Here is a 21,927-nt window from a genome sequence, read left to right as displayed (position 1 = left end):
AGCAAAACGTTTTCACTTATGTAGCGGCCAATTCCATCCTTAACTCGTATTATGAATTCTCAGGATGTGAGTGTTGTTGATAGTGTGACTTACATAAAACATACAGTGCAGAAGGAGGCAATTGGGGCCTTTGAGTCTGCACCAACCTATTTAAGCCCTCACTTCCACCCTAACCCAGCAACCCCTCCTAACCTTTTTGGACACTAAGGGCAATTTAGCCTGGCCAATTTCACCTCCTAACCTGCACGTCTTTGGACTGTGGGAGGAAACCGGAGCACCCGGAGGAAACCCACGCAGACACTGGGAGAACGTGCAGATTCCGCACAGACAGAGACCCAGCGGGGAATTGAACCTGGGACCCTGGCGCTGTGAAGCCACAGTGCTAACCACTGCTACCGTGCCGCCCACTCGGTTATGAGAGGAGAACATAAGCTTGGCTGACTGCTTGGTCTGAACTACTGCAGTCAGCGCGTTAAAGTTGAAAGTGTCCTCACAAAGCATTTAGGATGCAAATTCCTGCACCGCGACCCAGTGATGATGAAGGAACAGCGACATATGTTCGGGTCAGGATGATGTGCAACTTGCACGGGGACGTGGAGGCGTTGGAGCTCCCAAGCTCCTGCTACTCTGACCCTTGAAGGGGGTGGGATATGAGGGGTTTGGGAAGTGCCGCCCAAGAAGCTTTGGAAACCCAGGAGGCGAGTCACTCCGGTTGAATATCCGACATCTGAACTGGTCTCGTGGCTATGACATCCAGGTCAGCAAAGCTAGGGTGGTGAACACTCTGTGATGATGATATCAGAGAAAGTCAAGTGACGGTGGTTTGGCTCTTTCTCCTTGGGGATGGTCATTAACTTCCAATTGCGTGGCGTAAGTGTTATTTTCCACTGATCAGCCTACGCCTGGATGTTGTCCAGCTCACATTGCATGCAGGGACGGACTGCTTCAATTTTGTGAGCAATTGCAGAAATCAGTGAATTAACCATAGAATCCCGACAGTGCCATTCGGTCCATCAAGTCAGCACCAACTCTCCGAAACAGCCTTTCCCCGTAATCCCACCCAACCTTTGGACACCAAGGGGAAATTTAACACGGCCAGCCCACCCAACCTGGGTGGGAAAGAGTGGCACCCCCAGGGTGAATCGTTCCTTCAGAGAGCCGGCAACAAAACGACTGGGCCAAATGGGCTCCTTCTGTGCTGGAACCAGTCTGTGATTCCACGCAACGCAATTGGTCGGTTTTGGTTGAGGCTCAAACATTAACAAGATACCAATAGACTCCCTGCCCTTAATTGAGATGTGGGCGGAATCTTCAGCTGTCGAAGGTGCAGTTGGAAGTTGTTTTAAAGGTGAAAAGGAAAATAATTGGGAAGGAAACCAAACACATTCACAGGTTTAAGCTGCGGGGGTTTTAAAACTCCCACTGCATGGAATCGCTCATCAATCAGGCCATTTAAAGGTGTCGCTTTGATTGACGCGCAGAACCCCTGCACACCAAACCACTTCACCGTGACCCCTGCTGTGCACAATTCACAATCCAAGCAAAATATTAAAAATGGTGATACAAGGATGTAATTCCAATGTGCTAAGCCCCTTTTAATTCACTCCTCTTGGATATGGTACCAGGTCCAAGTATAACAGCTTAAAGCTAAACCCTGATCTAAGCACAGAATGCTCCCGAGTTATCCCGATTTAGTCATCAAGATCTCTGAAATGGCCGGTTAATTAGTGACGTTAAATTGGGGACGACAGATCATTTGAGATTCTTCTATAACTTCCGCATAAAATGCCTGATTTGAATCAGGTTTTATTCATTTGGTTTGGGTGGAATACCCTTGAACCGAATGAGATAATGAATTTGACCATCAGGATACTTTAATCGTATTTTAAATAGTTTGTAAAAATCCATACCTTAAGTCATATGTGATGGAAAGTCTTTCATGATTGGATGCAAGTTTTAATATTAATTAATAGTTTGATAGGGCATTTAAAAAATATTTATGGAGGGCAGCACGGTGGTGCTGTGGTTAGCACTGGTCCCAGGTTCGATCCCGGCTCTGGGTCACTGTTCGTGTGGAGTTTGCACATTCTCCCCATGTTAGCGTGGGTTTGAAAGAGCAAAGAACAAAGAAAAATTACAGCACAGGAACAGGCCCTTCAGCCCTCCAAGCCTGCGTCGATCCAGATCCTCTATCTAAAACTGTCGCCTATTTTCTAAGGATGTGTATCTCTCTGCTCCCTGCCCATTCATGTATCCATCTAGATACATCTTAAATGACGCTATCGTGCCCGCCTCTACCACCTCCGTTGGCAATGCGTTCCAGGCACCCACCACCCTCTGCGTAAAGAACTTTCCACGCATATCTCCGTTAAACTTTTCCCCTCTCACCTTGAACTCGTGACCCCCAGTAATTGAGTCCCCCACTCTGGGAAAAAGCTTCTTGCTATCCACCCTGTCTATACCTCTCATGATTTTGTAGACCTCAATGAGGTTTCCCCCTCAACCTCTGTCTTTCTAATGAAAATAATCCTAATCTACTCAACCTCTCTTTCGTCCCCACGACCCAAAGATGCGCAGGTTAGGTGGATTGGCCAGGCTAAATTGCCCCTTATTTGAAAAAATGAATTGGGTACACTAAATTTATAAAGAAAAATAATGTTCTAACTGATGAAAATGTTATTCAGATGTAGGGACGTGTGCCAGAGCTGGGGCTTCTTTGGTCGCTCATCCAACAAGCAATTTTTTGTTCATTCGTGAGATGAGGGTGGGCATCAGTGGCTAGGAATTTACTGCCCATGCCTTATTACACTTGAGTAGGCCTTCTTAAACCGTTGCAGTCGAGATAGGGGTGGTGCCCTAGAGTGCTGCGAGGGAGGGGTTTCCAGAATTTTAACCCAGCAACCATAAAGAAACTGTGATAAAATTCCAAGTCAAGGTGGTGTGCGACTTTGAGGGGAACCTTGCAGGCGGCGGTGTTCCCCATACACCTGGTGCCCTTGTTCTTTGAGATGGTATAAGTCACGGGTTTGGAAAATGCTGCCCAAAGGGCCTGGGTGAGTTGCTGCCACCTGCTCCAGAATACCCAGATTCTGCCCTACTCCTGTAGCCACATCTGGCTGGTCCACCTGAGATAGGTAGAGTGGTGAGAACATAGTTCAAGTTGGTTTTTCCCCTTATGTTGATGCTCTCACCACCTGTCCCAAGACCAGTTTTTTCAGGATTGACTAGGCAGGGTGCGGCTCCGAATCCTGAGCCTAGGTCAGTGCCAGGTCGTCCGTCCTAGAATCATAGAATTTACAGTGCAGAAGGAGGCCATTCGACCCATTGAGTCTGCACTGGCCTTTGGAAAGAGCACCCCAATCAAGCCCACGTCTCTACCCTATCCCTGTAACCCCACTTAACTTTTTTGGGCACCAAGGGCAATTTCAGCATTGGCCAATCCACCTCACAGGCACATCTTTGGACTGTGGGAGGAAACCGGAGCACCCGGAGGAAACCCACGCAGAGACGGGGAGAACGTGCAGACTCCGCACAGACAGTGACCCAAGCCGGGAATCGAACCTGGGGCCCTGGAGCTGTGAAGCAACAGTGCTAAACACTACGCTACCGCGCTGCCCGTTTCATTCTTATTGTATTTTGGGGTAGCCATTCGTACGACTGAGTGGTTCACTAGGGCCACTTTCAGAGGCCAGTCAACCACATTTATGTGGGTTACATATGGGCCAGACTGGGTAAGAACACAGTGGGCTGGATTCTCCGCTGTCAGGGTTCTCCGTTATGCCGGCAGTGTACCCTCGCCCGGGCATTTCCCGACGGCGTGGGGCTACCCACAATGGGAAACCCCATTGGCTGGTTGGCGTGACAGAGAATCCCACCGCCAGGCGGGGGCGCGCTGCACCGGAAAACTGGTGTGGCGGGTCGGAGAATCTCACCTCAGGTTTCCTTTTCTAAAAGGTATTAGTGAACCAGATGGGTTTTTACAATAAACCGGTGATTGCATGCTCATTTCACTAATACTAATGTTTCATTCCAGATTTATTGAATCAACTGAATTCCCCAGCCACGCTGATGGAATCTGAGCTGCGTCTCCGGATCATTAGTCCATTCCCTCGACTTACTGGTCCATTAGCATAACATTGTTGCTGCCATACCCCGGGGCAGACTTTACTGGTAAAGCAATCAATGACAAAATCTAGGCTTGATTTCTTTCCTGCTCTATTTTCAGAGGTGCAGAGGCCAATTATAGCTCATGGTGTGCCGGCTGGGCGGGAATTGGTAAGCTCTGAACAGGCCAATGGTTGAATGCAGCGTCCCTGTGGCTTATTGCCATGCTAGGTGGTAGCTTTCCCCAATGAACGGTACGGGATTAACAAAGGAGCATGGCAGAATAGGCAGGATATTGAAATTTACTACCCCTTTCCTCAACGGCCAAGCTTCCAACAAGGTGTTTTGAGCAGTTGTCAGGGGTGCGAGTGTGGGGGATGGGAGGTTTGGAGAAGGGGGTGTGGGGTGTGGGGGGGGGAGCAGGGAGTATGGGGCCTTGAGGAAAGCAATCGCTCAATGTTTGCACTTCACAGTTCCAGGTGGAGGCCATATATCATGCTGGACGTCTTGATTTGCTTCTAATTGGCCATTTGTTTTTAATCAAGTATTCGTGCGCCAGAGGATGAAATTCCGAAGATAGATTCTTCAGTCAGGGTCACGTCGATGCGGAGGTACGCAAAATAAATAGCAACAAAGAGACGTGAATTAAACTAAGGCCTAGGAATTGAATCAGCCCAAGGTCGCCACCTGACATGGCTTCGAGCCGCAAGGATCCAGGGTTTCATCACTGGCTTGTTTGGAACTTAATGATTTCAGCCCATTATGAGACTCTGCAATGGCCTCTGAACCTCGGCAATGGGGCAAAAAAAGAAACATCAGCTGCAGATTCTGTTGTCTATTGCTACACCGGCAAAGCATGGTGTGGCGTGTGACAGTATCACGGTTATGTTACTGGGCGTGGCGTGTGACAGCATCACGGTTATGTTACTGGGCGTGGCGTGTGACAGCATCACGGTTATGTTACTGGACGTGGCGTGTGACAGTATCACGGTTATGTTACTGGGTGTGGCGTGTGACAGTATCACGGTTATGTTACTGGACGTGGCGTGTGACAGCATCACGGTTATGTTACTGGACGTGGCGTGTGACAGTATCACGGTTATGTTACTGGACGTGGCGTGTGACAGTATCACGGTTATGTTATTGGACGTGGCGTGTGACAGCATCACGGTTATGTTACTGGACGTGGCGTGTGACAGTATCACGGTTATGTTACTGGACGTGGCGTGTGACAGCATCACGGTTATGTTACTGGACGTGGCGTGTGACAGCATCACGGTTATTTTGCTGGACGTGGCGTGTGACAGCATCACGGTTATGTTACTGGACGTGGCGTGTGACAGTATCACGGTTATGTTGCTGGACGTGGTGTGTGACAGTATCACGGTTATGTTACTGGACGTGGCGTGTGACAGCATCACGGTTATGTTACTGGACGTGGCGTGTGACAGTATCACAGTTATGTTACTGGACGTGGCGTGTGACAGCATCACGGTTATGTTACTGGACGTGGCGTGTGACAGTATCACGGTTATGTTACTGGACGTGGGGTGTGACAGTATCACGGTTATGTTATTGGACGTGGCGTGTGACAGTATCACGGTTATGTTGCTGGACGTGGCGTGTGACAGCATCACGGTTATGTTGCTGGACGTGGCGTGTGACAGCATCACGGTTATGTTGCTGGACGTGGCGTGTGACGGTATCACGGTTATGTTGCTGGACGTGGCGTGTGACAGCATCACGGTTATGTTACTGGACCAGGAAGCCAGAAGTCTGGACTGGTGACCCAGAGATGCTCAGATTGCAGGGCTGCAGATTAGATTCGAGATGCAGCTAACGGGGCCAGCAGCAAAACCGGCAAAGTTGATCGGCCGGCTTTAATTCTTTGCTTGTTGCCGGAGAGACGCTGCTGGGCAGCACCGGCCCCAGAGAAAGCTTGGGAGTGGTGAGGGACGGTGAGATCAGCCAGCTGGGACTCCACCAGACGAGTGTTTGCAGGCAGATCGCAGTTTCACCACGAAGCCAGGAAATAAGTCAGAATTTGCATTCACACCCCCTCAGTGTGTACCAAGCAATTCACTGTTGTATTGTCGGAAATGCAGCATAAAATAACAACTTCCCCAGACAACCTGTTTTAATGATGTTGGCTGAGAGATTTTTAAAAATTCCTTCATGGGACGTGGGTGTCGCTGGGTGGGCCGGCATTTGTTGGCCATCCCTAATTTCCCTTTGAACTGAGCGGCTTGCTGGGGGTCAGAGGTCAGCTAAGAGTCAACCGCATTGCTGCGGGTCTGGAGTCACCTGTCGGCCAGACCAGGTAAGGGCGGCAGATTTCCTTCCCTAAAGGGACTGAGTGAACCAGATGGATTTTTGTGACAATGGATGACAGTTGTCATGGTCACCATGACCGATTTATTTCAGATTTATTGATTGAATTTAAATTGCGCCAACAGTCATCACTGGAACATGGAGGAGCAATCACCTGTTCTTCTTCGAATTAATGCCATGGTATGATTTTGAAGACAGCGCCCCTGATAGTGCAGCAGGCCCTCGCTACCGCACTGGAGTCAACCAGGTCCTTTATAAATCGCTGTAGTGGGACTTGAACCCATGACCTTATGACAAAAGGGCTACTTTGAACCAAGACTTGGACTTCAGGAGGCTCTTTCTGGCCTCTCACGCAGGTAGATCTAAAACTGTTCCCTAATTAGTGGCAGTCTCCAGTGATCCCTTTAAGGAAACCACCTTTGGTTTTCTGGCTCTGCCTTGGAGAAAGGTGAATGAAATATGGGCAGCGTGATCCCATTTGGCAAAGGGCCTGAAATAGGAGGTTAGCCCCTGATTTGTTCCTACAGTGAAGTAAAGTCACCACAGTCCCCGATGAGCACAGGCTGCTTTCCCTTTTGAAGGGGGGTGGGGGGGGGGGGGGGGTGGGAGAGCTGACTGGTGGTGATTTAACCTGAGGGTCACCAAACCTCAGGCGAGGGGTAAGGTCGAGAAGGCATGTATGACCTCAGCCGGTACGGGGATTGAACCTGCGCTGTTGGCCTTGCTCCGCATCACAAACCAGCCGCCCAGCCAACTGAGCAAAACCTGCCCCCCATGCATGTATGGTGAGCTGGAAGTAACTGGAGTGTTCTAATCTCTATGACAGGTAGCACATGCTTGGTATGAAAAAAGTATACATGCGTCATATTGGGACCTGCTTCTCACCTGGGAAACAAGGGTAACTTGACTAGTCAGTCAGGCTCACTTACTCTTGCTCGAAGCTACATACATTCATAGGCAGGGTCCTGTCCTCTGCAGGCAAAAGGAACGTGTCCAGGCATTGCACCTTTTTTGAATAAACTAAGGCATGGGAGACTGTACCTCCCTGGTCCATTTGCCATGGCAACCTCTCGACCAATCAGAGCCGACTTGCCAACCAATAAGCATCCCTTTTCCTATGCAGTATAAATTGTTGCTCCCTTTGAAATTCGGCATTCCTGCATCTGTCCTGAAGATGAAAAGCTTCGACCACATGCCTCGGGTTCTGTTCGACAATTAGTCATCTTATTGCTCTTCAAACAGCTTACTCGGCGGTTTCGTTTTGTTAGAGGAAGAACTTTTGTTCTACGTTTCAGGGTGATTGCTGAGGACAGTTAAAGCTTCGGGAAATATTGTCACGGAAGTTAGCTTGCTTCAAAACACGTTACTCAGAAGCATTCCAACATTTCAAACATTTGGCATTGACTCAATGGACTGAATGGCTTCCTGGTGCCATAATGACTTTGTGACTTACTGGAAATCCTGATGATCCTGTGCCTCCTGGTTCCCCTCTTTTACCCTGTGAATAAAGTGGAAGAGTTTAATGGTCGCGTTGTCAGAAATATGACTCGTGTTCAAGTGCATGCCAGAAAAACACCACATAATTTGGAAAAATAAAAATGATAATATTGGACCATCTCTTTGGTTTCACATACCCTTTGTCCATCTGGTCCAGTCCGACCTTGATCCCCTGGAGACCCCTGTTGGGAAAAAGGGACAATATTTAAAAACTTTAAATCATTAGTTGGGGCATAAATAGCTCATCCACGTGGGGACGAGTGGCCTATTCATCCGATAACCCTACCATTGGGCAGAATAGAAAATGTCTTTATTTAGGTTAATCCTCATTAGGAAAGCACTGTTGCTTCATCGTCAGGGTCACGGGTTCGATTCCCGGCTTGGGTCACTGCCTCTGCGGAGTCTGCACGTTCTCCCCGTGTCTGCGCGGGTTTCCTCCGGGTGCTCCGGTTTCTTCCCACAAGTCCCGAAAGACGTGCTTGTTGGGTGAATTGGACATTCTGAATTCTCCCTCCGTGCACCTGAACAGGCGCCGGAATGTGGCGACTAGGGGTTTTCACAGTAACTTCGTTGCCGTGTTAATGTGGGATTATTATTATTATACCAGCATTCATGTTTCCATAAAATGTGCAGAACATACTGAAACGTGGAAATTAAATATTAATTTCAATAAATGTAATCAGCTATTTGAAAAACTGTGAAGAAAGGCAATAGTGAAATTCTGTTGATAGCTTATGAAACCTTTCCACAGAAGCAACATGGCTAACAACGTAATTCGGTGAGTCCCCTTGCTTCATAGCTTTCATTTACCACTTGCTTTTAAGAGCAAGTTCCCTGTTACCTGGAAATTAGCCTCCCGCCTTCACGGCTCGACCCCCGGTTACGTACCTTGATACCTGATGAACCTGGCTCTCCTGTAGGACCGTCAGAGCCTCTGGCACCCTGAAAGACAGAACAGATGATTTGAACAGCAGGTGTCTCTCTCGTACTTCTCCCAACTTTGAGCCTCAGCGCAGAGTTGATGCTGTGCCGGAATTTTCCTTTCTAATCTTCCCTGTATCCCTTTTCCTATCATGCTCTGCTGGCCTGTTCACTCTCTAATTCTGTTTCCTGTTTTGTTTCCTGATGTCCTCTTTTCTTTGCCACCTGCGTCGCGCCCCCCCCCCCCCCCCCCCCCCCCAACCCCCTCACCACAACCCACACTCTTTCATTGATACCAGAAAGTACAACATTATCGGCTGTCAGGATAACCGTTTTTTAAAAATTTCTGTGGCTTGTCTGAATGGTTAATCCCTTTAAAGACATTCAGTAAAGATCCAAGTTAGAGCTAGAAATACACTTTTGGAAAAAGTGTGTAAACGACGACTCTCGTGATTGAAGACTTTTTTCTCGTCTGTAAAGTACATTCAGGGACTGTCAATTACAAAAAAAATATATATTTTGATAATTCCGTGGACAAAAGAAAATGCATATTTTGCATCTAGTGCACGGAAAGTTCAAACGATTGCACACACTTCCATTAAACAGGCACAGGGTCATCGACAGTTCAGGGGCGGGATTCTCCCATCCCGCGGCAGAGTGTCCACGCCGCGTTTTACGACGGCGTAAACGGGCCGCCGCCAGGAATAATTCTGGCCCCTACACGCTGCACCAGCTGCTGATCCCGGCGCGGACTGTGCGCTGCGGGATCTGCGCATGCGCAGTGGCCTCCTTCAACTCGCCAGCCCCTACACAACATTGCACAGGGCTACAGGGGCCGGCATGTAGTAAAGGAAGCTCCCAGCCAGAGAGGCCGGCCCGCCGATCATTGGGCCCCGATCGCGGGCCAGGCCACATCGGAGCCCCACCCCGGGGTCGGTCCACCCCTCATCCCCCACAGGCCACCACCCGATCCTTCAACACCGAGGTCCAGCCGGCCTGGAGCAGGTTAGAACGGCGGCGGTGGGATTTGGTTTTTCTCTTATGGCCGCTCGGTTCATTCGGGCCGGAGAATCGGCGGGTCGGCCGCGTAGAGCGGCCCGCGACTGCCGCCGCGCCAATCACGTCGGCGCCGATGACGCCGATTCTCCGGAGAATCGCGTGCCGGCATGGCGCGATTCGTGGGGCCTGCCGGCGATTCTCCGAGCCGGCGCGGGGTCGGAGAATCCTGCTCCATGTGTCTCCTGGCTCTGCAGCAGGTGTTTTGTATTGTTTTTGTCACATAGAATGAAAGGCACAGTTTTTTATTCCTCGAATGTTGCTGAAAAGGGAGACATGGCTGGCGGCCGACAATCTCTCGTCTCACACTCTTCAGGACAACTGCAAGAATCCCACTTTGTCGGTGACCAGAACTATTTACACTGTGGGAGGAAAGGGGTGTTTGATTGGTTGGCAAGTCGATTCTGATTGGCTGATGCCTCACCATGGGGAAAACAATGGGAAGGTACAGGCTCCACAAACTCCCAGGCAATTCATAAAAAGGTGCGAAGCTTGACCGGGTTCCTTTTGTTTGCAGAAAACAGATGAATCCACATGGATGTATGTTGCTTATAGCAAGTGTAAATGGGCCATGTTACAAACACGACTGATTTACCCAATGGGAAAGAAACGGTTCGAATCAGTATTCTTAAAGGGGCAAAATTCTCCGACCCCCCGCAGGTTCGGAGAATCGCCCAGGGCCGCCGAAAATCCAGCCCCCGCCGTGGCAGAAATTCTCCGCCACCCAGGAATTGGCGGGGGCGGTAAACACCACCCGCCGATCGGCGAGCCCCCTGCAGCGATTCTCCGGCCCGCGATGGGCCGAAGTCCCGCCGCTGGGAGGCCTCTCCCGCCGCCGTGGTTTGAACAACCTCTGGTGGCGGCGGGATTGGCGGCGCGAGCGGGCCCCCGGGGTACTGGGGGGGGCGCGGGGCGATCGGACCCCGGGGGGATGCGCCCACGATGGCCAGGCCCGCGATCGGGGCCCACCCATCGGCCGGCAGGCCAGTGCCATGGGGGCACTCCTTTTCTTCCATCGCCGCCAAGGCCTCCACCATGGCGGAGGCGGAAGAGAATCCCCCAGCGCGCATGCACCGGTGGTGACGTCAGCGGCAGCTGACGCACCGCGCATGCGCGAACCGGCGAAGGCCTTTCGGCCAGCCCCGGCGCCGGGCGTCAATTGCCGCTGGAGCCGGTTTTGGCGCCAGTCGGTGTGGTGCCAACCGCTCCGGCGCGGGCCTAGCCCCTCAATGTGAGGGCTTGGCCCCTAAAGGTGCGGAGAATTCCGCACCTTTGGGGAGGCCCGACGCCGGAGTGGTTGGCACCACTCTGCTACGCCGGGACCCCCCGCACCGCCGGGTAGGGGAGAATCCCGCCCCAGATCTCAGTTTTTACTGATGTTCCATTTTAAGGTTTAAAGACTAGTTTGGGCCAGGATTCTTATACCCCCGTTGTTACTGTCTTTCCCCCTGTTGTTACTGTCTTTCCCCCCGTTGTTACTGTCTTTCCCCCTGTTGTTACTGTCTTTCCCCCCATTCTGGGCATCTTAATTAGCTTGTTCGTGTAGCTATTGACACATTCAGGATTGTTCAAGTGGTGCCCAATCAAGGAATCACATCCACCAGGAAACATTTTGTTTAGGTTTTGCAAGCGCTGCTGGTTGAGTTATTTTAACCTTGAACAGACCACGGGCCAGATTCTCTGATTCTGAGGCCAAGTCTGGAGGATCTGTGGCATTTCACGATGAAAAAAATCGGCGGTGCCGATGCTGCGACCGGTGAGGGGCTAGCAGCCGTGCCAAGTAAAATGGCTGACCTCCACGAAGTAAACGGCCGGAGAATAGCCGGGTCTGTAGCCGCACATACGCACGCCGACGACCTGCAGCGGTTGCGTCGCGCACGGACCCGACCTGCCAGATAGTGCCCCCCCCCGGACACCCCCTCACCACCCCTACCAGTCCCCCCGAGCCCTCTCGGAAGCCCCCCCCCTCTGACCACCAGCACGGCTCCCGTCTGGCAGCGCCGGACTCAGTCCGCAGCCGCCAAGCCGACTTCCCGCACGGCTGGCGCCATCGTGAACTCAGCCCATCGGGGGGGCGGAGCATCAGGGGAGGGCCTTCCGCTGACGTCCGGAGGCCGTCCCAACGGCTTGCGGCGCGTGCCGTGATGGTGCCGTTTTGGAGGGGCTGGAGCATGCGAAACCTGCGTAAAATAGACACTGCCCCCGATTCCATCGCCAAACGGGATTCTACGCTCGATCAGCAATTACAAAATCGCCGTCGGGAAACGAAGAAACGAAAATGGTATTTTCTGCATCTGTTAAAGGTTCTAATTTGTATCTTCTTAAAAACACAGTTTGGACCACAGAGCCAAGATCCAGCTGCTAAAACTTTATGGGATGGTTAATATGCAGAGGAAGGTCCAGTCTTCCATTCCACCTGGAGCTCTGTCCCGGGTCACCACTGCCTTCCTGTCCCTCCTTCTGGGAAAGGCAGTCCACTCAACTCCAGAGCCAAACAAACGTGGTACTTGATAATGGAGTATTATGCTTAAGTAGATAGAGATTAAAAAGCAAAATATCGTTGGAATGTTCTGCACAAGAGGGTTATGGGATGTGCCATTGTTGCATATGTTTAAGGCTGGGATAGACAGACCGTTGGTCTTTCAGGGAACCCATGGATATGGAAAGTGGGCGGGAGAGTGGAGTTCAAGCCCAAGATCGGCCACAAGGTTATTGAATGACAGAACCAGGGTGGCTGGGTGGTGATGTACCATCAATTGAACGCGAGACAAGTTGCTGAACAAAAGTATGGCTTTAATCTACTAGATGTCTGCACGTCCTCCCCGTGTGTGCGTGGGTTTCCTCCGGGTGCTCCGGTTTCCTCCCACAGTCCAAAGATGTGCGGGTTAGGTGGATTGGCCATGCTAAATTGCCCGTAGTGTAAGGTTAATGGGGGGATTGTTGGGTTATGGGTATGCGGGTTACGTGGGTTTAAGTAGGGTGATCATTGTTCGGCACAACATCGAGGGCCGAAGGGCCTGTTCTGTGCTGTACTGTTCTATGTTCTATGTTAGACCTGCGGTCGATTACAGTAGAAGGACGACCGCCGGGAGTACTGGGTATTTATACCCCACCCTGGAGGCGGGGTTAACTCAGCCTCTCGACCAATCGGGGAGCCGTCACATGACTGGTCTCAACCAACCGGTAGAGAGGCACATGACCGACCAGGGTCAATGGTAAGCTGGTGTTCGGCACCAATGGCAGGCAGCTATGCTAATCATACCACCACAGGTGGCACTGCCAATGTGCCCGGGTGGCAGCGAGAGTGCTAGGGTACCACTCTGCCCAGATCCCACAGTCCAAAGATGTACAGGTTAGGTATATTGGCCGCGCTAAATTGCCCTATGTGTCCAAAAAGGTTAAGTGGGGTTACTGGGTTACGGCGATAGGGTGGAGGTGTGGGCTAAGTAGGGTGCTCTTTGCAAGGGCCGGTGCAGACTCGATGGGCCGAATGTCCTACTTCTGTACTGTAAATTCTAAGATTTGTTATCCATAAAAGAGATAGAGCTGGGATATTCTCGCCCCTGCTCTGCAAACCATCGTACACAGCAGATGTGAAAAGAGGTAAGAAAGATTCTGCGAAAGCCTTTAAAACACTGAGATAGGAATCATAACCGCTTGATGCTGTAAAAACCAAATTGTTTCTGATGTTTCCATAATCTCCTATAAAACAATCAGGTTGCCCTTGGGGCACTTGAACATTTCCAATCTGGGACAGATTAACAGGCAAAGATTTACAGGAGAAGTCCGACCCCGGAACAGAAAGTTAACTGTCGATGAGGGGTTCACATATTCTAAAATGCATTCTTCCTGAACACAGGAACACGGGACCGGTCAGGAGAAACAAACAGAGCGCCGCAAAGACACAACGCAATGAATCTGAACGTGGAAGGGGCGCCGTAACTTCCTAAATTGAGTTGTAAACAGGGGAGTTCATACAGAGGTCACCTTGTGGGCTCCGAGGGACAGGTTCTGGTGACCCTGGCGCCGAAACGCAAGATCACTTTCGCCAAAGTCTTCGGACGTGGCGCCTGGAACTCAGCCGACCCGGGACTGGTACCCGCCAGCTTTCGTTTTGGTTGGAATGTGAGACACGGAGGGGAACAGGCATGAATGGAGTGAAGAACAATGTTATGCGCCTGGCCCTCAACGTGATTACGGTGGGCAGTCACGGTAGAACCACATCTTGACATAAAATGGGCGGCACGGTAGCACAGTGGTTAGCACTGTTGCTTCACAGCTCCAGGGACCCTGGTTCGATTCCCAGCTTGGGTCACTGTCTGTGCGGTCCTCGTCTCTGCGTGGGTTTCCTCCGGGTGCTCCGGTTTCCTCCCACAAGTCCCGGAAGACGTGCTGTTGGGTAATTTGGACATTCTGAATTCTCCCTCTCTGTATCCGAACAGGTGCCGGAATGTGGCGACTAGGGGCTTTCCACAGTAACTTCATTGCAGTGTTAATGTGACAATAATAAAGATTATTGTTATTATTATGTATAAATCTGAACGGTTCTGCTTTGCTTTATTCGGTGTCAGCTCAATTGTTGCACATTCTGTATGGATTGTACGAAAATAATTAAATGGACAAACTCAATGGAAAAGAAGCTGCCAGATTTACAGATCAAACCATGCGAGGAAAAAGAAACCATCTCTGTATTCTTGGCAAGCTGACTGTGCGATACAGCCAGAAATAGAGACAAACATAGGCAACATATCTGCCCAATGAAACAAGGCCAACTCAGTCACAAACTCCTTCTTTATAATACTGCGTATGTGATAACTGCTGGTTTCAAAATCAAGGCATATGGAAGGCAGGATGGATTAAAAATAATATAAAACAACTGCAAGATTGTCGATGCTGACAGTGAAAACTGAGGTAGCTTCAATCTTTACTCCCCCTGCCTCAACCCGCACCAAATCCCGGGCGAAATTCTCCCAAAGGGAAACAAACAGCCGACGCCGGAGTGAAACCCGGAGTGTTTCACTCCGGCGTCGGAGGCCGCTCCTCGCCCCCTATTCTCCCCCCCCCCCCAGGGGGGGGCTAGGAGCGGCGGCACGTGAATTTCGAGCGCCCGGCCTTGACGCTTGGCCTTGACATGGCGGCTTGATCTTGCGGGGCGGCGGAGGGATGCCTTTTAGAGACGCCTTCCCACCGATCGGGGGGCACCGATCACGGGCCAGACACCCCCTGAGCACGCCCATAGTGCTCGATCCTCCCTCCGCCCCCCCGCAGGCCCCACACGCAGAGGTCGCGCGATGTTCACGCCGGCAGCGACCAGGTGTGGTTGGCGCCGGCGTGAACCGGTCGGGCTCGGCAGGCCACTCGGCCCATCCGGGCCGGAGAATCGCCGGTCGCCGTTAGAAACGGCGAGCGCCGATTCTCCGAGCGGCCTGTCACAAAACGCAACACACCATTTTAGGGGGGGGGGGTGGGAGAATCGCGGGGTGCGCCAGGGCGGCTTGGCGTGATTCGCCCGGCCCTCCTGCGATTCTCCCACCCGGCGTGGGGGTCGGAGATTCGCGTCCCCCATTTCCTATCACCCCAGCGCCCATTAACCGACATCGGGTTGAGGCAACCTTTTGATTTAAAAATCCACGGCCTTCTTTTCAAGTCCCTCCTACTATCTCTGTAATCTCCTCCACTTCCACAACCCTCAGGGCTATCTGGACTTATCTCATTCTGGCTTCAGTTTAATTCACTTCAATATTGTGAGCTTTCCAAGGGACGGTGCAGACTGGATGGGCCGAATGGCCTTCCTCTGCACTGTAGATTCTATGATTCATTGAATATTGGTGGCCGTGCCTTCAGTTCCCTCAGCCCCAAGCTCTGGAATTCCCTCCCTACACCTCTCTGCCTCCCTCCCCCTTCCAGACATTCCTTAAAACCAAGTGCGGAATTCTCCGCTGGTGACCAAAATCGTGGAGGCCGTTGTGAACTCGGCCGAGGTTCACGATGGCCTCGGGGCCCGCTCCCCGCACCTAATTCACCCCCACCCGGGGGGCTAGGAGCGGGCCCCCGTCGTTCCTGGCCGCGACCTCGGCCGCAGGAAATGAAGCCCGAATGGCGCTTCGCGGATGTCATCCGGCATGCACAGGAACCCGCGCATGCGAGGATGACATCAGCGCGCAGACGACGAACCCGCGGTGCCATCTTTCTTCACCGCCGCCCGGCAAGACGTGGCGGCTTGATCTTGCCGGGCGGCGGAGGGGAAAGAGTGCGTCCGTTTTGGACGCAGGCCCGATGATCGGTGGGCACCGACCGCGGGCCAGTCCCCTCCGGAGCACAGTCGCGGTGCTCCCGTCCCAATCGGGCTCCTGGATGCCCCAAACGGGCATCCGCCGCCCATTTCACAAATGCAGCGACCAGGTGTGGTTGCTGCCGTGGTGAAACGGGCGTGAAGGGCCGGCCGCTCGGCCCATCGGGCTCGGAGAATAGCCATTTGCCGTGAAAAACGAGGGCTGCGCTGGGAGTGAGATGCTGCATTACGTAGGCTATTGTAAATATATAAATACATCCATCTTCGCTAGCGACAGCTTTCCTCCAAGTTATTATTGGTTTGGTTCTGCATTTAAGGTCATGTACCCTTTGACCCAGACTCTTGAAGCAATGGGTAAAAATGCTTCTCTCTATCTAAACTTAATTTCCTTTCAAAGTCCTGCAGACTACCCTTAAATCGCCCTTTAACACCAGCATGAAGCAGTCTGAGGTCAGTCGCGCACAGCGTGATAAAGGTATCACAGCAAAGGACAATTCTCACAGAATGTCTACGAATTGACCAACTGGTGGCTTTTTTCACTCTCTCTCTCTCTCTCTCTCTCTTTCTCACTCTCACTCTCTATCTCTCTCTCTCTGTCCCACTCTCACTCTCTCACACTCTCTCACTCTCTCACTCTCTCTCTCTCTCTCTCTCCCCAACAGGCCATTTGCAAACTCACCAAAGAAAAACTCTCTGCCGATTCAATAAAAATAGCAAAAGCTACATATTTCTGCCGGAGTGTAAAATTTGTGAACGAGTCCGCGATGCCTTTACCAATCAAATTATACAGTAGTGCCTTTCCCATCCCCGTCCTCCTTACAGACTGTCTGACATGAGGCAGCTTAATTGGTATCAATCGGTGTCTCAATATGAGTAGTTGCGGGCAGTGAATTTGCAGACACGGGTGATTTGGGGCAGACTAGCAGAGCTCACATTACTTAAAACCCTGAATGGATATCAGAAAGATCATTTTTATCCATTAGTCTGTGGAAAAAATACAAAATTCATCATATTTGGAGGTTTGATACACTGGAGGAGATGAAGCAGCAACTGAACCAGTTCTAAAGCACACCCATGTTCAATTCCAATGAAATGATAATCGAAACTTCAAAGCCAAGTTCGAGTCATTGCCCTGACTGCCATTGGCACCTGGAATTACCCGGGGCTATTGACTCGGCAACAAAAGAACTGCCGACGAGCCACTGGAACAGCTGGAATGCTTGTTCACCCTCTGAGTCTGAAGGTTGTGGGTTTAAATCTGACTCCAGGGGGGCGATTCTTCGAAATGGAGACCGGGTGTTCGTGCCAGAGTGAACACCGTTGTGTTTCACAACGGGGCGAAACGGGCGCGGGCAGTAGCGATTCTGGCCCCAGCCTCTCTTCCCTGCGCCAAATGGATGCCGCGCCAACCCGCGAATGTGCGGGGGACAAAATTGCGTGGGGTTCAGGGGCCGGCCGAGTAATAAAATAGGGCCGGGGCTGAAGAGGCCGGCCCGCCGATCAGTGGACCCCGATCGCGGGCCAGACCCCATTGGAGGCCCCCCCCCCCCCCCCTCTCCGGTGAAGGAGCCCCTTTTCCCCGCCCCACAGGCCGCCACCCCCCCGACCCTACGAGCAGAGTTCCCGCCGGCTGCGAGCAGGGGTGAACGGCGCCGGCGGGACTCTGCTGTTTCCACGTGGCCGCTCGGCCCATCAAGGCCGGAGAATCGGCGGCCCGGCCCTGGACAGTGGCCTGCGACTGGCGCCGCACTGATCGCGCCGGCGCAAATGGCGCCAATTCGCCGCTCCTCGGAGAATCGCCTGTTGGCGTCGGAACGGCGCCGTGGGAACAAAATGGCGTGAGTGGCGATTCTCCCATACGGCGCGGCATGGGAGAATCGCGCCTCAGAGACTAGGGCTGGGAAATCTTCCGGATCCGCCCGCCACGGGAATCCCCACGGGTGGGACGGATAATTCGACGGACTGAGCTCAAAGTCCCTTGACGTCGGGAGGGAATTTCCATTCCCAGGGTGGGCGTGCCTGGAACATCTCGCCCCATTGAGTGCAAAGATCCAGGCTGACGCTCCAACGTGACACTGAGAGAGTGCAGCATTGTCAGAGCTGCTGATCTCTGGATGCGGCATTGAACTGAGGTCTGCCCTCTCGGGCGAACGTAAAGGATCCCGGGGGCCCCCATTCTGAAGGTGAACAGGGGATTCCTGGCAACCTGAGCAGCAGTCATCCCTCATCAAGTTCACAAAAACAGTTTATCCGGTCGTTATCACGTTTCCGTTTGTGGAATCTTGCTGTGTGTCAATAGGCTGTCTTATTTCCTTCATTACCAGAGTGTCAATACTTCAGAAGAAGCACTTAACTGACCACAAAGCCCCTTCGGACGTCCTGGAGTCCTGCAAGCCGCTACATTGCAACATTTCCGACGATAATACCTTAATAGCAGCCACAGAGAAAAGATCAATTCAGTTTCAATGCCTGGAAATTCAGTCCGAGAGAAAAGAAGCAGGTTTATACTGCAGTGGGATGACCCTCAAACACATGAAAGACACATCAAGTCACTGAGAGTCTAACATCTTGCCAAGTAATTGCAAGAGATGGCAAGAGATCTAAAAGAAGTTGCAAATCTTAGAGAGCAGTACGAGGATAATGCATGAATGTTACTGAAAAGGAGCTGCACAGGATATATCTGGACATGAAAGCAAGTTATTTCTTTGTAATGGAGTGGGACATAGTTGGACATGGTGGGGGGGGGGGGAAGTATTGGTCGTGAAAGAACATGCAGAACCCCCCCCCCCCCCCCCCCACCGGTGATGTTTCATAGAGATTTCATAGAATTTACAGTACAGAAGGAGGCCATTCGGCCCATCGAGTCTGCACCGGCTCTTGGAAAGAGCACCCTACCAAGGTTAACACCTCCACCCTATCCCCATAACCCAGTAACCCCACTCAACACTAAGGGCAATTTAGGACACTAAGGGCAATTTAGCACAGCCAATCCACCTAACCTGCACATCTTCGGACTGTGGGAGGAATCCGGAGCACCCGGAGGAAACCCACACACACACGGGGAGGATGTGCAGACTCCACACAGACGGTGACCCAAGCCGGAATCGAACCTGGGACCCTGGAGCTGTGAAGCAATTGTGCTATCCACAATGCTACCGTGCTGCGGTTGATACAAATGAATGGCATGTTTGACCAGCAGTGGCGAACAGCTGAGGAGTTAGGCTTGTTGGTGGGTGAGGGCTGACCTGGTGAGGATGGCAAGTCAGAGGTTGATTGATTTTTGGGTATTAAGGGAACTCAACTGCCGGATACGGGACTCTTTCTAGGAGCCGGTACAGACCGGATACGGGGACAGTGAGGGGAGGTGCAGCTGTGATAGATGATGGACCATGAAACTGTTGATTTACAGAGCAGACTCAAATGTCCATGTAGCCTGATCCAGCTTCTATTTCTTGTGGCCTTAGGTTGAAGGCAAATCTGTCCATTCCAGCACTAATTATGGGCGGCAGAGTGGTTAGCACTGTTGCTTCACAGCGTCAGGGTCTCGGGTTCGATTCCCGGTTTGGGTCAATGTCTGTGCGGAGTCTGCACGTTCTCCACGTGTCTGCGTGGGTTTCCTCCAGGTGCTCCGGTTTCCTCCCACAAGTCCCGAAAGACGTGCTGTTCGATAATTTGAACATTCTGAATTCTCCCTCCGCGTATCCGAACAAGCGCCGGAACGTGGCGACGAGCGGATTTTCACAGTAACTTCACTGCAGTGTTAATGTAAGCCCACTTGCGACAGTAAATATTATTAAAGATTATTAAATTGAGCAGGGTGGGTGGGCATGTCCACGGCCAGAATCAGAGGAATGGAAAGATTGGGGAGTGGACTGACAGGTTTGGAGGAGATTAGAGATTGAGGGAGTGTGAGCCTGTTTGGGTCTGTGAGGTGCTGGGCGAATGGGATGGGCAATGGGTGGCAGAGTATCGAGGTACAACATGGGTGTTTGGCCATCCCCTCGGCCTGTCTTAGGCAGCCTGACACAAACCACTGCACCTTCTGTGGTCCCTATGTTCTCTAGTGCACACTGCAACCCCCCTCCCCTCCTGCTACACTGCAAGATAAGATCATTAATTCCAGATCTGGTTTGGATAAAAATAATGACTTTTCAATTATCCACCACAGCTGTCCTCTTCTGCAAATGTTTGTTTTCATTGTAAAATCTTTTTCAACACTGTAACAAGAAAAATGGACTTTTGTGTCCTCATTTGTTCCGAATGTTTGCAAAACCCCTTTGAGGAGGATTAACTTTTTTTGGAGTTGTGCAATGGACAAGCAACTAGCCTGTTCGAGCTTTCTCCCAATATCTTCTTCATGTCTACCCTTTGTTTCTAGCAATGTTCCAAAAGAGGAGAAGATGTTTGTTTCCCAGTGGTTGGAAAAGGGAGGCATCAATTTGCACAGGGCAGGCAATGGTGTCGTGGGCACTGGACTGGTCATCCAGAGATCCAGGTAATGTTCTGGGGACCCGGCTTCGAATCCCAACTTGCCAGACGGAGGAATTTAAACTCAATAAAAACCTGAAATTAAAAGTCTAATGGTGACCTTTAAACCATTGTCGACTGTTGTAGGAACCCATCTGGTTCACTAACGTCCTCCAGGGAAGGACATCTGCCGTTCTTACCCGGTCTGGCCTACATGTGACTCCAGACCCACAGCGATGTGGTTCACTCTTAACTCCTCCCTGAAACGGCCACTCAGTTGAAGGGCAATTAGGGCTTTAAATTGAGGGGTGGTTGATATAGGACAGATGTTAGAGGCAGTTTCTTTACTCAGAGAGTAGTAGGGGTGTGGAACGCCCTGCCTGCAACAGTAGTAGACTCGCCAACTTTAAGGGCATTTAAGTGGTCACTGGATAGACATATGGATGAAAATGGAATAGTGTAGGTCAGGATAGGCTTCAGATGGTTTCACAGGTCGGCGCAACATCGAGGGCCGAAGGGCCCGTACTGCGCTGTAGTGTTCTATGTTCTAAATGCTGGCCTTGTCAGTGATGTTTACATCCCGTGAATGAACAAAAACGTTTTTTTTTAACGAATAGCCCGTTATAAATATATTTCACGATGACGTTAATGGGGCAGCTGCAGAAAACTCGGCATTCACCTTTCAGGGCTGAGAGCTTCCAATCAGCAATCACTTTGCTCTCTCTCTCCCTCAGCCTCAGCGCGGATCAGGAGAATCCCGATCCCGATCCCGAAGCTCCGTGTTTCCTGGTGCCACGCCGATCGCTGGCGGGGGGGGGGGGGAATTCCCTGCTCCCGCCGCTTGTCAATGGGATTTCTCATTGGCCGGATAATTCCAGTCAGAGGAAATACGAGCAGGAGGAGGCCATTCGGCCCTTCAAACCTCTCCCGCCGTTCATTATGAACACGGCTGATCATCCAACTCAATAGCCTAATCCCGCTTTCCCCCCATACCCTTTGATCCCCTTCCCCCCCCCCCCCCCCCCCCCCCCCCGAAGTGCAATATCTAACTGCATGTAAACATACAGAGCGTGTTAGCGGTTTTGTTGCGCCTGGCCTGGTGTCGGGTTGAACCTTGCGAGATTTGCGACGCTCAAAACGCCTCGCGTGATTTAATGAAATCTCGCGAGATATCGCAATCCAGATCTCAGCCGACTGGCTCATTTAAATATTCGTTTGCAGAATTCACCTGGCCACTCGGGACCTTTGAGCCGTGACTG

General features: G+C 51.6%; 1 protein-coding gene across 2 annotated transcripts in view; it reads right to left on the bottom strand.

Moving 5' to 3' along the window:
- The window catches only part of LOC119955649 (collagen alpha-1(XXVII) chain B-like), a 605,839-nt gene that overhangs the window by 162,031 nt on the left and 421,881 nt on the right, over nt 1-21,927 (bottom strand). For both annotated transcript variants that reach the window (XM_038782071.1, XM_038782070.1), the window contains exons 29-31: nt 8,821-8,874; nt 8,070-8,114; nt 7,889-7,933 (exon numbers count right to left, since the gene is read on the bottom strand). In XM_038782071.1, coding sequence (XP_038637999.1) covers nt 7,889-7,933; nt 8,070-8,114; nt 8,821-8,874 — 144 coding nt within the window. The remainder of the gene's footprint in view (nt 1-7,888; nt 7,934-8,069; nt 8,115-8,820; nt 8,875-21,927) is intronic.

This window comes from Scyliorhinus canicula, chromosome 21 (genome assembly GCF_902713615.1).
Source record: "Scyliorhinus canicula chromosome 21, sScyCan1.1, whole genome shotgun sequence".
Lineage (NCBI taxonomy): Eukaryota > Metazoa > Chordata > Chondrichthyes > Carcharhiniformes > Scyliorhinidae > Scyliorhinus > Scyliorhinus canicula.
The sequence above is the reverse complement of the archived record's forward strand: the minus strand, read 5'-3'. Positions and strand labels throughout refer to the sequence as shown.